We start from the raw sequence: 21,520 nt of genomic DNA on the forward strand, positions 1-21,520 counted from the left end.
CCTCTCTTAGGGTTAAAGAAAATGGTCTGTCAAATACACTTGGTGTGAAGTATTTCTCCGTCCCCTAACACTTATGAAGGGACTTGCAAAGAGAGATGTGTCAGTGTAATTTGTCTGAAATTAAGCACACTGAATCTTCCCCACCACTACAAGAATTTAGATCATTTAAAGGAAGAGTTGGGTGTACTATTTATGATTTATATAGATTCTTTTCAGGTCCTCTGAAGCATCGTAACTTTCTTACCATTGAGATTTGGACCACCCCTTCACAAAAACTCCCTCCCCAACCTCATAGGGGAGCACCATTTCTGAAACTGACGCAGCCGGAGTACATGCTTTACAAAATTTTTACACTAAGTATTTTTCCCTCCTGTGTCTCTCAAACGGTGGAGCTCTTGTGCTTCTCCTACTCTAAACTCTGAGGGAAAAGTCGCTGTCACCAACCCTCATCGCCAATCCCCCCATTCTGCTTTCAGAGCTCAAAAGAATCCATGTGGCTAAGAACTGTCAGAGACTGGGAGGACAAAAGACCAACCAGGACTGGCCAGAATTTGTAGCTGGAAGGGGGAGGGGGGAAGGTGGGCATATCACACACACACACACATCCGTGGCTCGTAATGTCAGCGGATGTCAGAACTGTTGACTTTTTGGTGAGGTGCCAGATTTTGTTGAGTCTAGCCCTGGGAGAAAGGGGATCATTGGAGCCAGGCAAGGATTAAGGGCCTTGGCTTATAGTGCTGAGCTTTAAGGCTGGGTTTCAGGCCCAAGAAGATGCTTCTGGAAACTTCTCCAAATAAGTTATCTTGGACCACCCTTGTCTACCTCCCAACCATGTTAGTCTAGTCTTGCCTACTAGGCACAACGATCCATTCATCTGTTCTTTCCTACACTTTTCATTCAATAAGCATTTACTGGTGCTGTGTGCCAGATACAGATACAATAATGTGCAAGGCATAGCCCCTGACTGCAGAAGCCTGTCAGAGAGAAGGAACAGAGAGATCTGAAAATAGACGAACACAATTAATAGATTAACAGCTAAAGGTTATGGCCAAGGGTGTATAGGTTGTATCAGGTCATAAGGGAAAGGACCTTGACTTCTCTACCCCATGTATTCCTCTGGTACCATTACCTGTTCAGCCCCTGAACCTGCTACTCACTGGTCTTTCCTTCATAAACCCCTGCCACCATGTTCCTTGGAACATACAATTAGACTTCCCTAGTTTATTGTGACTACATTTCCCAGTATTGTTTACTTGGCCACAAGTTCTCTTCCCACATCTTGGCCCCAACTAAAACCTAGCTTTCTCATAAATGATGCCACTTTCCTCAAGTCTATCCCATGGAGTCTTATCTTTCTCCCACTTTCCCTAACTCACAGGGTAAGAAAAATGTCAGCACGGCCTCCTGCTCCCCACTTTACTGCTCGATCATTGACTTTATCACTCAACTGACCACCTCTTCTTTGAAATGCACGTGCTTGCTTTATACCATCCTTTCTTTTGAAGGGATGAGGACTCAACCAAAGCCAAGGGCACATTTCAACTTAGCGTGCTTTTACACCAACCGGAGCTGTATCCATTCACCTGTGCTCACCCATGTTCAGCAGGCTGCACTCTAGATGGGTTTCTTCTGCTATGTCCAACAATGCGCACTTAAACAAATATTTTTGCCAGAGAGCCTGAAGAGTAAAGTCAGGGAAGACAACAAAATGTGAAACAGAGTACTTGTTCTCTTACAATGTACACAATGAGCCTGTTTCTTATGGAAAATGGGGATAATAGTAGTACCTACCTCACAGAGTAATTGAGGATTAACTGAAACAATGTATGTAAAGAACTAAGAACACGGCCAGCTACTCAGCAGATGTTAACAATTACTAATAGTCTGTCCTCCAAACAATATTACATAAAGTCTAAGTAAACATTAAACCATTCTAATGTCCAGTCTAATTTAATTCTTCAAGCTACTTGAGCATACTTAACACTGACTCGTATTAGTTAATGCTGTAACAGACCTTTTAAAAGGATATAGATATAGGTGTGTGTATGGCTCAAAGTAAGGCGATTTTTCTCCTTGCTGCCCTCCTGATATTATCCTATCAGTCACCGGAGACTGATTTTTGACACTTCATCATCTTTTTAAAGCGATTTTAAAGCTACTTTTAAACCTTAACTACTTTTCAATCTCTCATCCCTTCCTTCCCCTGTGGACTCTAACTACTGCGACACCCCGAATGGTACCTTGGTTCCTAGTTTCTCCTAATTGCAGTACAGTCCTCAGGCTGCCACCAGAATAATTGTTTTTAATGTCAAGTGTCTTGTGAAAAGACCTCCATTATTGCCTATTCCCTGCAAGACAAAGCCTAAAACCCCAGGATACCATACAGGGCCCTTTATTTTAACCTCAACCAATCCCTCCAATTTCATTTCATGCTGTTCCACCTGCTCCCCCTGAACTCCCAACTGCATGGGAATATTCTTCATTGTTCTTATTACAACATGCCCTTTTGCAAATCTCTGCCTTTCCACATTTCCTCTTCCTCAAAAGCCGGTTTTCCCTGTTCCCCACCACTTTCTGATCCGGCTCCTTTCTCTACTACACATTTACATTTATTTCCCATACTTATACCCCCCAGTAAAATAAAAGTATCTCAAGTATAGGGAAATGGCTCTTCTCTTTGGCTCCAGAATCAAACGCTCAACGAAAATGTAATGACTGAACTGTGAGCAATCAACAACATTAAAATCATTTCTTTTTAAGAGCTGCAGTCTTAAAATTTCTCCTTAGGTGGAACTGAGTGAAAGGAAAAAATGCAAATGAAACATTCAAACTCAAATCTCAAGGAAAACATGGAAGAGCCATAAGAAGACACATAAACGCAGCAGTGCAGAATATTCAAAACCTGGAACTTCAAGGTTGTAGGACCATGGCAAGTGGATATACATAACATACATGACTTTATCACCTCCCTTAGAGGTGACAGAAGTCCTCCAATGGCTTAAAAAATTTTTTTTAAATGTTTTTATTTATTTTTGAGACAGAGAGAGACAGAGCATGAGCAGGGGAGGGGCAGAGAGAGGGAGACACAGAATTGGAAGCAGGCTCCAGGCTCTGAGCTGTCAGCACAGAGCCCCACGCGGGGCTTGAACTCACGGACTGTGAGATCCGTCGGACGCTTAACCGTGTGAGCCACCCAGGCGCCCAGAAATCCTCCAATGGTTTTTAAAGATAAAGCCTCACCCTTAATTGGCACAGAGGCCTCCAAAATAAACTTGCCTCCATCTATTTACAGCCTCATCTCCCACTACTCTCTCCATACTCTCTGAACTTTAGCCACACAGACCTCCTTTCCCAGTTCAGTTTTTGCGCAAGCAAATTTGCGAGTAATGTTCTTTCACATACTCTCCTACCTTTCAGTATCAGCCCAAGGATTCTTTAAGTTATCCCCATTATATGGTAACAGAGTAGGAGTCCATTTTATCGCGTTATAATTGGAAGGCAACACAGTATAATGCTTTGAAAACGGATGATTGGGTCCTTGGGCATATTTAAACTCTTTTGTCTTGCTTTCCTTGACTATAAAGTTGAGATAACAATAGAGCCTACTTCATAAGATTATTGAAGAGATTAAAGGGGATAATTCACGTAAAGGACTTAGAATTCTATCGCGAGAAGAGCCCCAATATATGTTGGTAATTATCCGTACTTCGCTCCATGTCACCCGCCCCACCCCCAGCAGTTCCGCTGCTCCTCTTGCCTAGGAACCACACCAGCCCGATTCATTTCTATATTCTTAGCCTCCGCACAGGGTTCTGAACATAGCAGACCTTCGTTCTCTGGTTTTAAAGAATAAACTGGCAAAGCCTCGTGTTCTACTTTTGCTTTTTTCTAGCTGAAACGCTGCAAATTATTCATTGCACCTGTGCCTCGTTTGCCCTCACGAAAAATGTAGTCTCCACTTGGACGAGGTTTTGTATTCACTAAGGGGATGCATCTACCAAAGCGCATTGCACATCCTCAAATACTGTACCAACGGTGGATGTTTATCATTAAGCGGAGGTCCGCGTCTTCCCTCCCCTCCGGCACATCTCGTCCCGACCCCACCCTCCCCCCAGCCCACACCCTTACTGCGCCCTTGGCCCCGGGTCCCTCGGGACTTCAGGCGTGGGAGCCCCGGCCCCGCGCGGCTCCCTCCCGGCGCCCCGCGCCCTCCTTCCTTCCTCGCCCGGACGGACGCACTTCCGGCGGATGTGGGGGGGCAACCCCGGAAACGGAAGTGAGCTGTGGGGCCGGCTGTCGGTAACGGGGCTGAGAGGCTGTTCCCTGAGCAAGTTGAAGATGGTGAGTGAGCCCCCGGGCGACCTGAGTTCCCGGCGGGTTCGGGACCCTGGCCCGGCAGGAACAGGCCGCCTCCCCCTGGCTCGTCCCGGGGTGGCGGCGGCGGCGGCGGGAGGATGAGGCCGGCCTCGGGCGCCATGATCTGTCGAGTCACGGGGTTGGGGGTTTCGTGGCTGTCGTCCGGGCTGGGCTCGGCGCGGGTCCCGCGAGGAGCGCTTCGGCTTCATCCCCTTCGCTTGGTTCTCTTCTCTCGGTCTGCGCCCCCTCGTCCCCAAGTCCCCAGTACCGCCCGGCTCCTTCCTCGTGGTTGGCGCCGAGCTGGCACATCCGAGAGTGCAGCCTGTGATGCGGCGCTGAGGGGCCCCAGAGGGGCGAACCTTAGGGGCCCAGAGCCCTCGAACTCCTCGCCCACCCCCGACCTCGGAACTGCTTTGCGAACAGACCCACAGCTGAAAGTCTCCTTTTCATCTGTTACCTTTACAGACATTTCTGGGAGCTTGTAGTATGCCAGACGTTGGAGGGGGTAAAAATCAAGGCAGTTGTTACTCCCCGTGTGTCTGTGTCTTTAGTGCATCCCCTCCCCCCTCCACTACCTTTCTCTCCTTGTAACGTAAAAGTAGTGATGCTTGGGAAAGACTCCTGAACCGCCCTGGCCCCTGATTCTCATACTAGGCCATCTAAATCTAGAAAGCTTCTGTTGGTAATAGTGCTGATTATTGTGAAGATGTTGTATAAACTCTCTGAGGTGTAACTAGTGATACTTTTCATAGATTTGGTTTTCTCTGTTGCTTTAGTAGAAACATCGGGTGCCTATCCTGATGTTGTACAGAAGGAAATTGGGGGAAATGATAATAGTAGAACCCAGAGATCAGAATTCTCCTTTTCTTTGTGCATGGAAGAAACTTTCCTTCTGTTACATTACAATAAAGCAATCTGGGAGGAAGAGAGTGTTCCTTTCCTGGTGGGAAAGTACTAGGAGATACATTTGATAAGGTAGAATCATACCACTCTGGTCCTGGCAAGAGTTCAGGTGCCTGGGAGGATAAGTAAATGGGGCCAGAGACATTGTATGCCTTGATCATAGTCACGTAGTAGGTTAGAGACAGGCCACACTACATAGATTCCAGATTCATTTCCTGATCAACCTTGACTTCTGTGTTGGGGAACCTGTTGTATAGGTTCTTGAGTTCCAGGATAAGGATATTGGGCTTTGTTTTTCAGACTGGACATTGGTGAATCGGTGAAAGGTGGTTGTTTTGTTTTGTTTTGTTTTGTTTTGTTTTGTTTTGTTTTTTAATAGGTTGGTGGGGAAGATTATATGTTTTAGGAAAACCTTGAGATGCAGAATTGGAAAGTGGAAGAGTCTAGAGACAGCAGTACCCAGCAGAGTGCTGTTAAGGTTACCCAGGTGTGAGGTCTTGAAGTAGGGCGGTAGATTGAAGAAACCCTGGACAGGATAAAGTACCTGACCAAACAAAATACACGGGTAAATCCAACAGTCAACATAAAACACTGGTTTCTCAGAGTAGTTTCTCCTAGAGTAGTGTAAGGCTGCTCACCAAACTACCTGTAGCTGTTGTACATTTTTCTGCAGAATTACAGGGTTATTGTATGTGAGCGACACGTGATTAAAAGTTAGCTCTTGTGTGTTCCCTGTTGTAACATTTATTGCATTTTATTTGCTTGTTTAATTTATCTTCATTAGACTCAACCCTGGGGAAGGTGTACATTCAGCATCTACCGGAATACCTGACACATAATGGGTGTTTAATAAATCACCTGCTGATTATTAAATGGTTTTTATATTTAAATATAATTATTGAATTTTTTTTGATTAAATGTTTTATAGCGTAGATGTGGAGGGTGATAATACGGTAGTACCCAATGTACTGTGAGTCTTTGGTTTTGTTTACATTATGCTGATTAGATTTATTTTTCGTAGGGTGTACCCTCTTTCAGAAACCAAATACTTTCTGAACGTCCCTTTTTTTCTTAGCTTCTGTGACTTCATTCTTCTAGCCATTCTATTCATTCTTAACCCCATTTCCTTGTGCTTTTTTAAGGAATAGTGGTTTCCAGGATTCTGCCCTCGACTTTTTTTCATTCTGTGCTAATCATTCCAACCTAGGGGAAGAATCTTTCCGTTGAAAGTAATTCTGATCATGCCAGAACCTTCAGAGGCTCTCTCAATTTCAGAATAAAACCTGAATTTCTTCGCATGTTCAAGCCTTTTTTTCATTTTGCCAGTCTGCCTTTACCTCTGCCTCACTGAGACATGGAGTTATCTCAAACTACTTGTAGTGTATTCATTTATGTCTCTTTCTTTTACCCGTGTTCTTTTTTCCTAGAATGCCTTTCAATATGACAGTATTCAGAGATCAACTCAGGGATCCTACCTACTCCCAAGTTTGATATTATTTAGTGTACCATGTATAATCACCCTACCATAATGCTAAGTCTCATCACAATTGTCTAGACTATGGGCTCTCTGAGGGCAGAGACTTTATTTTTTTGTCTAACGCTTAAACAGTTTTTTACATAGATGTTCAGTGTAAGTTTTAAAAAGTTTTTTGTATTTAATGGTGTTTTTGGTTGTGTTGTAGAATGCCAGAGGACTTGGATCTCAGCTAAAGGACAGTATTCCAGTTACTGAACTTTCAGCAAGTGGACCTTTTGAAAGTCATGATCTTCTTCGAAAAGGGTATATGGGTGGGGGGGAGGGGCGGAATTGTGACTTTGACTTTGTTGTAATAAAATGTTTCTGTGAATTCTTTTTCACGGTATTCTTTAAATATTTTGATAGGCCATAAATATATATTTAATTTGGGACATAGCAAGTAATATACGTTAGACTGGGTGAGTGTGGGCATGGATGTTTTTTGTTTTTGTTTTTCTTTAATTTTTATTTAATTTACTTCTTTAATTTATATCCAGGTTAGCTAGCATATAGTGCAACAGTGATTTCAGGAGTAGATTCCTTAATGCCCCTTCCCATTTAGCCCATCCCCCTTCCCACAACCTCTCCAGTAACCCTCTGTTTGTTCTCCATATTTAAGAGTCTCTTGGGGCGCCTGGGTGGCTCAGTCGGCTAAGCGCCCGACTTCAGCTCAGGTCACGATCTCGCAGTTCATGAGTTCGAGCCCCGCGTCGGGCCCTGTGCTGACAGCTCAGAGCCTGGGGCCTGTTTCAGATTCTGTGTCTCCCTCTCTCTCTGACCCTGCCCCGTTCATGCTCTATCTCTCTCTGTCTCAAAAATAAATAAACGTTAAAAAAAAAAAAAAAAATAAGAGTCTCTTATGTTTTGTCCCCCTCCCTGTTTTTATATTATTTTTGCTTCCCTTCCCTTGTGTTCATCTGTTTTGTATCTTAGAGTCCTCATATAAGTGAAGTCCTGTGATATTTATCTCTCTCTGACTGACTTCGCTTACTGTAATACCCTCTAGTTCCATCACGTAGTTGTAAATGGCCAGATTTCATTCTTCTTGATTGCCGAGTAATACTCCAGTGTGTGTGTGAGTGTGTTTGTGTACCACATCTTCTTTATCCATTCAGTGGATGTTTTCTGTAATGAAGAAATGTTTTAACGGTAGTGGGTTCCCAGATTAGGGCCTCCTTCTAGGAGCTGTCACCCAGGAGCATGATTTGCTCGGATTCTCCTTTTTGCTACTGCTGACTTGGAAAGCCATTGTGTCCTTATCTTATTTCCTACTGGAGTAATTCTCTGGGAGACACTAGAACACAGCAGATACAGCATTAACTCTGGACTAGGCCGCCTGGGTTTTGATCCGCTCTTTACTAGATGTATGACTTTGAGCAGGTTACTTAATTGCTCTATTTCTCAGAGTCTTTGTATGTGAAATAGGGCTGTTAATAGTATAAATCTTATTTTGAGGAATAAATGAGTTAGTACATGAAAAATAGAACAGTCCCTGACATTAGTAAGTTCTTAGTAAGTGTTAGCCGTTGTTACTTTTCTTCTCTACCCTCAGTGCACAGTTGTACCCTTGATTTCTTCCAGGTTTCTATATGTTTAGGTCTCGATTTCTAGTACTTCTTGGCAGGTTGCCTTTCTGCTTAATCCAATAAGAGTAGCATCTGAATTTTGAATTCTATATGTAACTTTAAGATATTTAGGTCCTGCTATAATAGAATGTTGTTCTAATACTGGTGTCTGGGGACAGATATGATGCCTGGTTATTATTGTCTTTCCATTTTATAGTGAAAGATGCAGTTTATAGTCTTTGGAATTAGAGAATATAATTTGATTTATGGCATAGTGTAATCAAATTCACGAGTTAGTCAGTAACCAAGTTCTGATGATTTGTTATTTATTTATTTTCACATAAAATGCTCCTTTTTCTTCCTGGTTATACTATAAGATTGCTGTGAACAGAACCATTTTCAAATTCTACTTGTAGGATACTTCTGTACAAAGACAGTATTCAGTAAATGGTTGTTGCAGGATTTCTGTGGTTTCTTTCAGCTTTCAGATCCTGTTTTGGCAATAAGAATAGTTACCTTTATATATCTAGAGTGATAAAGACCAGTGGTCTGGTTCTAGCAGCGTGTGACCTTACATACTAGGTGTTCAGTAAATGTGAAACACATTGTTCAACATGTGTTTATTAAAGATACGTTAAATATTGAATATGTATTAGACCTAAACAGAAGGGGTGTAGATATTTTGCATAGTAAAGGAAGCACGTCATCAAATAATAGTAGTTTTAAACATACTTTATTAAATTTCTTCTAGATAATAGGGCATCGTTTAAACACTGTTTTTTGAAGGGCTCTCCCTAGTTAATTGACTACTAGTATCTATAATTGGTACATTTTATTTATTATTATTTTTTTTTAACATTTATTTATTTTTGAGACAGAGAGAGACAGAGCATGAGCAGGGGAGGGTCAGAGAGAGAGGGAGACACAGAATCCGAAACGGGCTCCAGGCTCTGAGCTGTCAGCACAGAGCCCGACGCGGGGCTCCAACTCATGGACCGTGAGATCATGACCTGAGCTGAAGTCGGCCGCTTAACCGACTGAGCCACCCAGGCGCCCCTAATTGGTACATTTTAAAACAGTTGTATAGTAGATTTGACTTTTTTTCTCTTAATGTTATATAGCTCGTTATAATTCATTATGTTACAATTCATAGTTATATGAATTTTAACACATGTATCATTTTCTGTAACCACTGTCACAGGATGCAGAGTGTCATCGTCCCCCAAAAGTCCCTTGTGGCATTCTGTTATAGATAAACGTATTGATAGATGTGATTTTGAGCTTTAGGGATTGAGTGATTTATCATCTACCTTTTAAATGTTTATTTTCAGCCTTCCTTGTGTGAAAAATGAACTTTTGCCTAGTCATCCTCTTGAATTATCAGAAAAAAATGTAAGTATGTTACTTGTACTTTTACTTTTCTTCTCTAGTAGAAGAATAGTTTTAGTAATACTTATGTGGTTTCATTTATTAAGACATTTTTGATTTTGAGCATTTGACCATGAAGAATAAAAGAAATACTTATTTTCAGTATCCTTGTAGAGTAGGCTTCAAATTATCATTGTACTGCTTCACTAAAGCTCTACACATTCCTTCTTTTGTCTTTTTTATGGGTGTTTCTTTTTTTTTCTTTTTTAAATTTTAACTAGGCTCCATGCCCAGCATGGGGCTTGAACTCATGACCCTGAGATTAAGAGTTGCATGCTCTACCAGCTGAGCCAGGTGCCCCTTTATGGACATTTCTGAAAGCCAATCCACCATTCCTCTCGTAATATTTCCCCATTTGATGATCCTGTTTTCTTTCATATTTTTCCTCTGCCATTTTTGCTATTGATCTCCAAATCCTTATCTCTAGCCTTGACCTCTTTCTCAAGCCCTGCACCTCCAAGGTACGGAGGGACATATCCTCTTACGTGGTATAGTAGGTACACAGATGAATATGACATAATCCCCATCCTGGAGGGGCTGAGAATTTAACGGGAGGACAGGCAGTGGATAGTGGCTATATAAAATGCTATAGAGGACGAAGACGGAGCAACCACTTGTGCATACGGCCAGTGGAAGGCTTTAGAGAGCAGACATTTGAATAGTTTTAGATCAGTCACTCCCAAAGGGGGTATAGCCTGGATGGATGTTGTAAGGCAGCTTACAGGGTTTCTAAATACACGTTCAGAGCAAGAATAAAGAGGTGTCTTACTACTTCAGGAAGATGGTGCAATGTTATTATTAATAAGATGGGGCTCACTCAAATCAAGGGAGGAGACAGTCTCACTTTCCCAAGTATTATTTGGAATATTGCTTCACTTCTGGGCAATACATGTTAAGAGAAACTTGGACAAATCTGAGTGAGACTGGCCCAGATGAAGAGTTAAAAAATCATATAGTTGTTTTGAGACTCAGCTTCTATCTGCCACCTCTGTGTAGTCTCCTTAATCACTTAACCAGGTAGTGGGAGTCTCTTGAAATTGTCTGGCACTTTCTGTTATAAATCCTTCAGCACAGGTTGTGTAATTGAACTATCTAGGTTTGAATTCTTGGTACCATACTTAGCAGCTAAGTGAACTTGGGCAAGTTTCTTAATTTCTCTTTAAGTCTTAGTTTCTTCATCTGTATAATGGAGTTAGTAATAGCCCATGACTTGGCACATGCTGACTTAAAGTAGCTCTCCCTGATTGGGAGCTATAGTAACGATAGGGAAGATGGCCATCGTTATTCATACCAGTGGTTCTCAACTAGGAATGATTTTGCCTCCTCCAGGGGACATTTGAAAAGGTCTAATTGTCACAAGTGGTTGGGGAAGAAGGATCTTTGGTAGTGGCATCAGTTGGACGGAGGCCAGGGATGCTGCTAAACATCTTACAGTGTACAGGACTGTCCCCATGCACCACGACAGATAATTATGTAGCCTAAGATGTCAGTAGCGCCAGGGGTTGAGAAGTCCTGATCTGTATGTAATGTTTTCCCAGTTCGATCATACAACCTTCTCCGTGGTAGACTGGTTGTCGTACATTGCCACAGAGCCTAATTCTAATTTTGCATGTGGTTGTTAGTGATTAAGTATATGTTGACTGATAATTGCAGTTTGACAGCATATTATAAGGTGGATACATTCATCAAAGTTTGTAAAATTGAATCTTTTACATAAAACTGTATTTACTTAATTTAGTATTTAAAGGAAACCCTTCAGTGAGAACTTCAGATTATATACCCATAATGAAATATTGCATATTTTCTCTAAGGACCATCTGTTAAAATTTTGCACTCCAGCTACAGTAGTTAAAAACCATATTGCTTAATATCCTTTAGACTTCATGTATATGGCCCCAGGTTGTGTCTCAGTGGGCACTAATCTCTCAGTAGGTATTTGATTAAAATTTCTTACCCTGCCCCTGCCATGACTTAAAATCTTACCAAGAGAATGTAGTATAATAAAAAATGATCACACAGGTCAGTCACTTTACCTTACTATAGTTAACTTACACAGACCTTTGTAGCAGTCTGTCTGCAAATCATATCTGCTACCCCTAAGAGCCATTTTAGGAAACTGTATGATTAGAATCCATGAATGGAGTTGATTCATTTTGCCTGAAGTACATTAAATTGTCAAAGTTTTTTACAAGTAATATCAATGTTTAGTAAAAATATGATTCCAGAAAAAAAAAATTCCTTATTAGCATCCAATGCAAACTGGACAGACTTTAGAGTTTCGGATCCCTACCCCCCAGGAATCTACTCCAAAGAGTGGAGTTTAAACATTATAGCCTAGTTAACAGGGTGGTATAATGGGTGTGATTATTTCTTTTGTGAAATCCTTTGAATTGTATATTTTCATACTGAGAAATTCACCATTTTTGTCACTTGTATGTAACTATTTCTGGATCTCAGGTTATTTATACCTTTCTGTGTTTTACCAGTTTTGCGGGAATTCTAATCAAAAGCACGGAAATGTTTTGTAAATGTATTTTTGCAATGTGAAAAACATTCTTTATCTAAAGTTTTGTAAATCCAAGTTTTAGGGGTAATTTTACGTTAGTGAAGTACCCTATACCTGCATGCTGGATAAAACAGATGTACGTACTCTAAACTTTATTAACAAAAGTGTCTTATTTCAGTTATGGATAGTAAAATGCTTTGTCTAAGTGTTGTGTTATACATGTATCAATGAAGTTTTGAAAGCAGAGTGTTGAGTGTAACCTTTCAACTTCCGTTGTTGTCCTGTGTAGTTCCAGCTCAACCAAGATAAAATGAATTTTTCCACACTGAGAAACATCCAGGGTCTGTTTGCTCCACTCAAATTACAAATGGAATTCAAGGCAGTGCAGCAGGTGAGTTTGTGCATGTCAGCTATGATACATTCCACCTGTGTGTTGCTATGGACTGGAAGGACGTTTCCCTAGTCATAGCCCTATAAACCTTACCTTCTCTTCTCTACAGCCTATTCTACTTTGTCCCCTCTTAGGATAGGACCACGAGTCCTACTTTATACAGAAAAACAAGAAGACATTAAGCGAAGACTTCAAATTAAGAGCTCAGTGCCAGAACTTACCTGCATCTGCTTTCATGTTTTTCTTTTTGGAGGGTTACATTGAATTTGAAATGCCTCTAGAAATATCCACGTGGTGGTGCGTGGCAGGCAGTTTGCATATAGCTGGGTACCCCTGTTGCTAAAGAATAAGATCTTCAGAAATGTCCTTCCAGGTGTAAGAACTGTTCTCGACCTGTGTTCTAGGTTCTGCCCTCTCACACCACATCAGAGAATTCCCTTTTCGTGGATCCTTTGTGTAGCTGATGTCTTCATCCTCTCTGTCTACTTGCTCAGACTCCTCAGCAGTGTTTATGTGCATCCCGACCTTTTCTGTCTTTTAAAACAACCCAAATGTTGTATCAGCCCCTTTATAGCAACTTCTCGCTCACTAAATGTACTTTTGCCAGGTTAGTGTCGTAGACTTGCCTCTGTTTGCTGCGTATGTGCCTTTGCCTCCTGTCCACCCAACCCACTGTTTCCTGGCTTCCATCACCAGTGAAACTGCTCCTGAACAGTGTGGACGTCTGGATACCCTCCTTTTGCTTGGTCTCCCTGTGGTGTGTAATACCAATGACTCCTTCCTTCTTCCCCTGGCTTTTAGGACACCACACTTTTCCTGATACTCCTTCCTGTGTGAAATCGCCTTCTCAGGTATTTCTGTGTAGGTTCCTTTTGCTTTTTTCTTCTGCATCTTGCAATACCAGGTTTGTTAGTTCCCGTCTCCAGTCCTCTCCTCATCCTATTTTTTCCTACCTATTCCTGTGACTTTAGGTATCATGTATATGTTGATGACTCCCAAGTTTTAATTCTCATGAGCTGTAAACCTGTAGGCTTCTCCAGTTGTAAGTCCCACGGGCACTTCACGTTTCACACGTGTGAGTACAGAAGAACTCCTTATGCCGCACATACTCTGTGTCACGTGTGACTAGGTTGCTACCTAAGGCAGAGATTGCAGCATTAGCCTTGGTTGTCTCAAGCGGCACCTGTCCCCACCCGCCACCCTGCCTCCCACCGTCCAGTCAATTACACGTTGACACCATCGCTTCTGCATTGGTTTTGATCCCCTACTGTGCTTCGTCTGGATCAGTGCGACACCCCCCCTGCTGCCCTCCAGTCCATTGTACATGCTGTAGCCACATTAATTTTTGTAAAATACAGAGTTGATCGTGGCACTCCCCTCACTTTGCCCTCAGAATAATACTCTGACCCTGTAACGTGGCTGTGCTCCTGAACTGGCCTCTCCTTGCTCTCCAGTGTACTTCATAGCCTCCTGAAACTACTTTCAGCGTCCTAGTTTTTTTTCTGGCCTTTTGGCTTTTGCACGTGTTCTTCCTACTACTATGTCTTTCTCAACAAATTCTATTCATGCCAGCAACTGTGTTGGCTGAGTCGTCCTGGAAGCTGTTTTAGAACTTTTTTCCAAGGATCAAGCTCCGAAAGAGCATGTGTGGCTCTAACAATAACCTGGATGTGAATCTTGGCTCCACTGCCTACCAGTCTTAAGAACTTAAACAAGTTAGAGACCTTTCTGAGCCCCAGATCTTGTGTTTGTTTTTAATGTGAAATGGAGTTAACAGGAACAACACTGTCGGGTTATTAGGGTAACTCTGAAGATTAAATACAACATATGTTTGGCACAGAATTGTTCGTTTCCCTTTTATTTTCCTGCTACCCAGATTCCAGTTACATATTGCTCATATTCTGGGCCTAAACTTTTAATTCCATTTAATCCAGAAATCCTCGTCCAGAATTCTGTCCCCCGCCCCACCTTTTTCCCTTATCCTTGTGCTGTTGTGGTTCTTGCTTATTGGGATATATAACAACTGTCTGCTCTTTCCTGCTTTTTGGTGCTTTCTCAGGACTGTGTCTGATCAAACTGTACCTACCAGGCCCCTCACTCTCTGATTTAACTTAAAGCTCCATTTTTGTCTCTTCCTCTATCTTCCCTACTTTCCTTTAAAAAACAAAAACAAACAAACAAAAAATACATACATACATACATTTGTCAACCTAGAGATTTTTCATCCTAAATTCTATAAGCCATTAGTAATTAAAAATAGTTTTAGTCTGGTTATATTTTCTTGGGGGAGATAATCTTAACGCCCTGAGATTTCAAAGTCATGGTTACTTTAAAATACTGGTATCGTATGGTCACGGACCATCACTCTTGGTATTCCTTTGTTAATATCCAAACTAATCTTACGACTAACAGAGAACACAAAACTTGAAAATTTGGTTTGCTTATATAAAAGTTCATCGAATACCAAGTATGTGCCAACGACTCTACTATATACATACTTTACACCACACCATTCCGCCAGTTTGAGAGGAAGGTGATAGTATCCTGTTTCCCAGATGAGGAAACCAAGAGTGAGACAGATCAGGTACTTCTACGAAGCCAAAGTAATGGTGAGTCCTAAAACAGTCTGGATCCAGATACCATTGGCTCTACAACCCATGCTTTCTCTGCTATGCTTACAAACCAGGGTGCAGATACTATGCTTGATACTTTACTTGAAGGGGTGCCTGGGTGGCTCAGTCGGTTAAGCATTCGACTCTTGATTTCAGCTCAGGTCACGATTTCACGGTTTGTGAGTTCAAGCCCTGTGTCAGGCTCTGTGCTGACAGCACGGAGCCTGCTTGGGATTCTCTGTCTCTCGCTCTCTCTCTGCCCTTCTCCTGCTCTCTCTCTGTCTCAAAATAAATAAACATTAAAAAAAAGGGAGGGCGCCTGGGTGGCTCAGTTGGTTAAGCATCCGACTTTGGCTCAGGTCATGATCTCACGGTCTGTGAGTTCGAGCCCCGCGTCGGGCTCTGTGCTGACAGCTCAGAGCCTGGAGCCTGTTTCAGATTCTGTGTCTCCCTCTCTCTCTCTGCCCTTCCCCTGTTCACGGTCTGTCTCTCTCTGTCTCAAAAATAAATAAACGTTAAAAAAAATTAAAAAAAAAACGTTAAAAAAAAAACGGTACTTGAAAAAAGTAGACACTGCTAGTTCAGAATGGTATCGTGGTTTTTTTTTTTGTTTTGTTTTGTTTTAAAGTTCATTCATTTATTTTGAAAGCGAGAGTGGGAGAGGGAGGGAGGGAGAATCCAAGCAGGCTCTGCACTGCCAGCACGGAGCCCAATGTGGGGCTCGAACTCATGAACCATGAGATTATGATCTGAGCCAAAATCAAGAGCCGGGGGCTTAGCCGACTCAGCCACCCCAATGCCCGATGTTACTGTGTTTTTTAAAGGCCTCACAAGTGACTTTGACCTTCCTTTCTGGTTACCAGTACTGTTTTAAAGGGCCATAACTTACATTTTTACTATGAGCAATATGAAACAACATACAGAGTGAAGTCATCAGTTTGCTAAGTAGGGTAGTATTCTTACTAAGCTGGAATTTCTTCAGGAATTTGATCATCCCACCTTTATTTGGAACTAGATTATGGCGTTAGGCTGTGGGATTTTTGCACGTCGTCGTGTGTATGACAGAAGCAAAGCCCCAAAATATGTGCAAACCTGATGGAATTACTAAGTGTTAATAAAACTAATAGTGTTAATAACTCTAATTTTCAGGGTCTTTACATATTTTGAGTAAAGTTTTGAGGAATTTTAAAAAATTTGGTTTGGGTCTAAAATATGAACTGCTATTTGGTTTTTTTCCCCCCACTGGTTAAACTGTTTATTTAGTTTTGTGAATTTTACAAATAAAGAATGAAGAGCAAGAAGTTAGATTATTTATTGTCCCCCCCCCCCTTTGGTTTTCTCTAATCTTTCCCTTTCGTATTTTTCCTGAAGGCTCAGCGTCTTCCATTTCTTCCAAGCTCAAACCTTTCACTGGATATTTTGAGGGGTAATGATGAGACTATTGGATTTGAAGATATTCTTAATGGTAAGTGTCATTCAGCACCTTTTTATGGAGCCCTAATAATGTACAAGGCAATGGTAGCAAACAAAACCCACAGCGTCCTGTCCTCATCCATGTGGCCCTTACAGCTCATTGGATTCACTTGTGTCTATTCATTGCAATGAGACAAAATTTAATGGTAATAACTGTTCTTTAACTGGTTTTTAAAGGTGAAAGTTCTTTGTGGAGTTTCAAGGTTATAGTTACTATGAATCAACTAATGATAGTCTTTCATTTCATGTCCTGCAGACATAGACTAATGTGTGAGTCTAACATAGTATTGTTAGGGTAGCTTGAACAATGATTGTTGTTTCAGTATTTAAAATATTTGTGGGACACGACTAGTTTTTAAAAGAACTAGAAAAAATAAGAAAATTTTTCCTTAAAAATTGCCTCCCACCCCCAAAGAATTTTTGTGCTACTGTACGTGGTGAATAGGAAAGAAGAATCTGTCATTTTTAACAAAATTCCTTGGATAATTGTATCATATATGAGATAAACGACTTTTAAGTAAGAACCATACATGCAGCATCCCCTATTTTTTTGCTCCTGAGGAAGATAAACAAATGTAATTCTGTCTGGTGTTGTTGCTGCTCGTTTTGCCCCGGCGGTTCAGGAGAAACAGAAAAACCCAACAGGATTAAATTATACTAGTTTTGCTTGGCTGCTGATATCCGGTGAGGAAATGCTGTGGACACAACAGAAGTCTAGTGAGCCTGCCCTTCGAGAATCTTTCCTGAGGGAACCTTTTGAATGCAGGAAAACCTGGAATCCCTAAGCTTTTTACATTGAACTTACACCTCATTTTAAGTTAGCAAGGTGATAGTTCATGAGTGCATGTTTCTATCTTGCATTTTAAATTAGTTATAAGAACACATTTATTTAAAAATCACCTCCTGTAAGTTTGTGTAAAGAAAGTGAGGGATGCTTGTTGAGCATGTACTCAGTTATATATTTACTATGTATCAGGCACTGAGCTAGGCTCTGAATATACAATGGTAAAAAAACAAACTGTGCTTTCTAAGGCAGGGGGTAAACGCTAAACAGTTAAACACAGACATATAATTGCAAATTGTGATAAATTCTAGGAATAAAAAGGGATAGGGGTATAGTTTGTTGTTGAGTAGGAGAGAGAGGCACTTTTGGGAATATGACACATAACCTGATTCCTAGAAGATGTGTGAATTAGTTGATAAAGTAGAGGTAGAAGCAGTGTGTTCAGGGTCTGTAACCTGAGAGAACAGCTGAAGAACTCTGATGTTGTCCTATGTAGAAGCTAACAGGTTAGCCTGCCATGGTTTCATGAATCCGGGCAGAAGACAAGATTCCTAGAGACAACAGTTTATTACTAAGAACAGTAGTAGTAGCTGGAGTGTCAGCTTTCTGGTTGGTTCCCTGAGCCCCAGCTCCCACGGAGCAGCCAGAAGAAGGTCAGGTGATGCTGCATATGTTATGTATTTTATTACAGGTAGAGGAACCCCCAGGTAAGGGCATCTGAATCTTTTACAACAGGCAGTAAGGCTTCCTGTTCTGTGCTCTAGAGGAGACACGATCTTTGTCTTCTTCTTAGTCTGTTCACTTTAGTAACAACTTTGGACAGAGAGCCTAGAACAAAGGCAGGCTGTGTATCCAAGGCTTACAGAAGCGTGAGAGACGCATGGAGAATTGTCTCAACACACATAAGAGTGTGTTAAGAAGACCTATGTGACTGGAGGGTTTTGAGTTCAGTGTTGGAGGTGATGAAGTTTTGCTTGCTCATCAGGGAGTACTTGGCCAAGAAAATTCTGCACATTTTACGAGGAAGGGAAGGGAATATGAGGAGGGCAATAGTAAAGTCAAAACAAGACTTTTAATGCTGAAAGGGGATTTCTGTTTACTCTGGTTCCCTCACTGGACGGTGGTTAAACAGCCTGATGGAGAGGCTCAGTCCTCCCTCATGGTCTCACAGCAGGCGTTGGAGTCACAGGCCATCGCCCTGCTTATATGGCGTGCTGTTTTCTGGTGGAAGTGACTTATTTAATAAGCATGTACTTTATTAAACTCAAAGTTTAAAACGGTTTAAAAGAAAGTCGTCATTATACAAATTAACGTATTCTTTAACAATTTAAAACATGACAGCTGAAACTCAAGTCCTCCATGATTACCCCCAAACCCATTTCTCTTTTGTTCTTCATTTACTTGCTATTTATATTTAGTGTATTTCCTTCCAGACTTTTTCCTGTATGTCTTCGTACAAATATATATAACCAGAAATATTTGGCATTGCTTAGTGTTTTGTTTTTGTTTTTTTAACACAACAGGTATACTGGGTCTATCTTAACGGTATGCGTGATACCTCAGTGCATTTATTGATGGTTGCTTATCTTTTTTCACTTACTCACGTGAAACAGTGCTGTAGGCAAACATCTTTGCCTATCCTTTGTACTCATGTGCAGGCATTTTTTAAGTTTAGATTTTGAATGCCTGTTACATACATAGCAGTTTACTCGGTTATTAATAATTACCGCAGCGTCAGTTGTTGTTAAGGCTGCTTTATGGTGCGATGAGTGCAGAGAGTATATAGATGACCAAACTGATGTGACACAGTAATCTCTCGTCTCTTAGGAGATCCGGCGAGGAAACATCCAGATCTGTAATCATTATTTTAGTGTGGGTGGTTATTTATTTTTACAAACTGATTTGACAGTCTAGTTCATTGGGGTTTTTTTATCCTGTTTGTGGAGTAGGGGACAGAAATGGAAAAAGGCTTTGTTATTTTGCAACTTACTGTTAGTATTAATTTTAAAAGCTCTTTTAGGTGTATCGTATGGTTAAAATAAGTCTTTTGTCTGACTCATCTCTAAAAATGAGCGAAGATTTTAAGAATTTTCTTGGTCTAGGATTCTGATTTATGTTTGTGTATGGAAGAGAGTACAAAACAATAGAAATAAAACGTTTTTGCAAACTAGATTAAGAGACTGCTCAATTTCTTGATTAGAGATTGTTTCTGGGAAGCCTCTGGAAAACTTCGGAGCTTTGAAAAAGAACGTTTTCAATCTGTTGTTGTTTTTGTTTGTTTGCTTAACAGTCAACTGTACTGAGGTATAATTGACATACAATAGAATGCTCTCATTTTAAGTGTATATTCTGTGAATTTTAGCAAATGTGTACTGCTGTGTAAGTGTCCCCCCAGTCAAGATATAAAATGTTTATCGCTCCAGAAAGTTTGCTTGCTCCTTTTGCAGTCAGTCCCTCACCTTTGGCCCCAGGCAACTGCTGGTCTGTCTTCTCTCATGTTAGTTTTGCCTGTTCTAGATTTTCATGTGAGTGGAATCATTGAATTTATCTTTTTTTGAGAATCTTTAATATGTTTGTTTTTGTTTGTTTTCAGACCCGTCACAAAGTGAACTAATGGGAGAGCCACACTTGATGGTGGAATATAAACTGGGTTTACTGTAATCTCTCGTGCTGTTCATGAAAATAGAGGGGCTGCATCTTGTTTATAGTCCTCTTTTTACTATAATTTGATGTACACAACATTAAAAGTACTGACATCTGAGAATTCTTGCCTAAATAGTATCTGTGATCATTTGAAATTATTTGGGTCTTTGGTTTGTTGCCATGTGACAGTTGAAAGCACTAAAGGGAGATGCTTTTAAAACTCCCAATTTATATGAAAACAGTAGCCTTCTATATCTTTAAAAAATTGTTGCTAATGAGTATTTTAAAACTGTCTACAGGTCTACAGTGCAACCTGTTGTTTGGGTATTCTATAAATTTGGTTCTGAAACCATTATCAGCATTTGAGTCTGCAACCTTCATAGTAATGTCTTTCAGAATAAACATCTGTAATTGATTTTAGTGGCAACACTTCAAATTAAGTACAAAGCAAGGTATTTATATTTTACCTTGTTTCAGTATAGCTCATTAATATTCAGAAGAAGAATAATGGCTGTATTGATGCTATTTTAGAATTATAGCTATTCTTTGAGATTGAAAAGTATAAGTTCAAAGGTTTTGATTTCGGTCTTGTCTTTAACGTGAAAAATTAAATAAAGCAACCAGGATATGCTGATTAAACTGTTGTACCACATAGATTTATATATCACAAGATGCTTAAATTGAAAAATAATCAGAATATTCATGTACACACATACTATGTATCCATGAACAAATCCCATAATAATTTATTTAAAAATAAACCTTCGCTATGGTTGTTCTTTCTTAGGAGATATTCTTTATGAACCTGGTATACAAAAATTAAAGAATTTTAGATTTAATTAGTAAATGGGTCATCTTTCACTAATAAGAAATGTATTTTGATAATAAAAGTACCAAATGGAGATGATTTTAAAAACTCATAATTTATATTGAAACAGTAGCCTTCTATGTCATAAAAAAAGTTATTACTGAATATTGTAAAACTGCTTATATTCAGAGTTTGCTCCCTGCAATCCCAAATCATTTGGTTCAACATGTCAGTAGTGTCAGGGATGACAAACCTTGAAATAAAGCAGATAACACATTTTTAAAAATTGCTCTTGGGGTGCCTGGGTGGCTTAGTTGAGTGTCTGACTTCAGCTTACGTCATAATCTCACGGTTCATGAGTTTGAGCCCCACATTGGGCTGGCTGCTGTCAACGCGGAACCCACTTTAGATCCTCTCTCCCCCTCTCACTCTGCCCCTCCCCTGCTTGCATGCTCTTGCTCAAATATAATAAATAAACATTAAACAACAACAACGACAAACCTCTAAAATTACTCCTGACTGTTGAGGTTAGGTT

The 21,520-nt window shown here is 40.7% G+C and overlaps 1 protein-coding gene across 1 annotated transcript; it reads left to right on the top strand.

The window, feature by feature from the left end:
- The first annotated feature begins 4,216 nt into the window (after positions 1-4,216).
- LOC123591822 (proteasome maturation protein) lies at positions 4,217-20,298 on the top strand. The gene is made up of 6 exons (XM_045466495.1): positions 4,217-4,341; positions 6,942-7,039; positions 9,672-9,732; positions 12,564-12,665; positions 16,649-16,742; positions 20,128-20,298. Exons 1-6 carry the CDS (start codon positions 4,249-4,251, stop codon positions 20,193-20,195), a joined length of 516 nt encoding a protein of 171 aa, XP_045322451.1. The 5' UTR covers positions 4,217-4,248; the 3' UTR covers positions 20,196-20,298.
- Positions 20,299-21,520: the final 1,222 nt, after the last annotated feature.

The sequence above is a fragment of the Leopardus geoffroyi genome, chromosome A1, assembly GCF_018350155.1.
Source record: "Leopardus geoffroyi isolate Oge1 chromosome A1, O.geoffroyi_Oge1_pat1.0, whole genome shotgun sequence".
Taxonomy (NCBI): Eukaryota; Metazoa; Chordata; class Mammalia; order Carnivora; family Felidae; genus Leopardus; species Leopardus geoffroyi.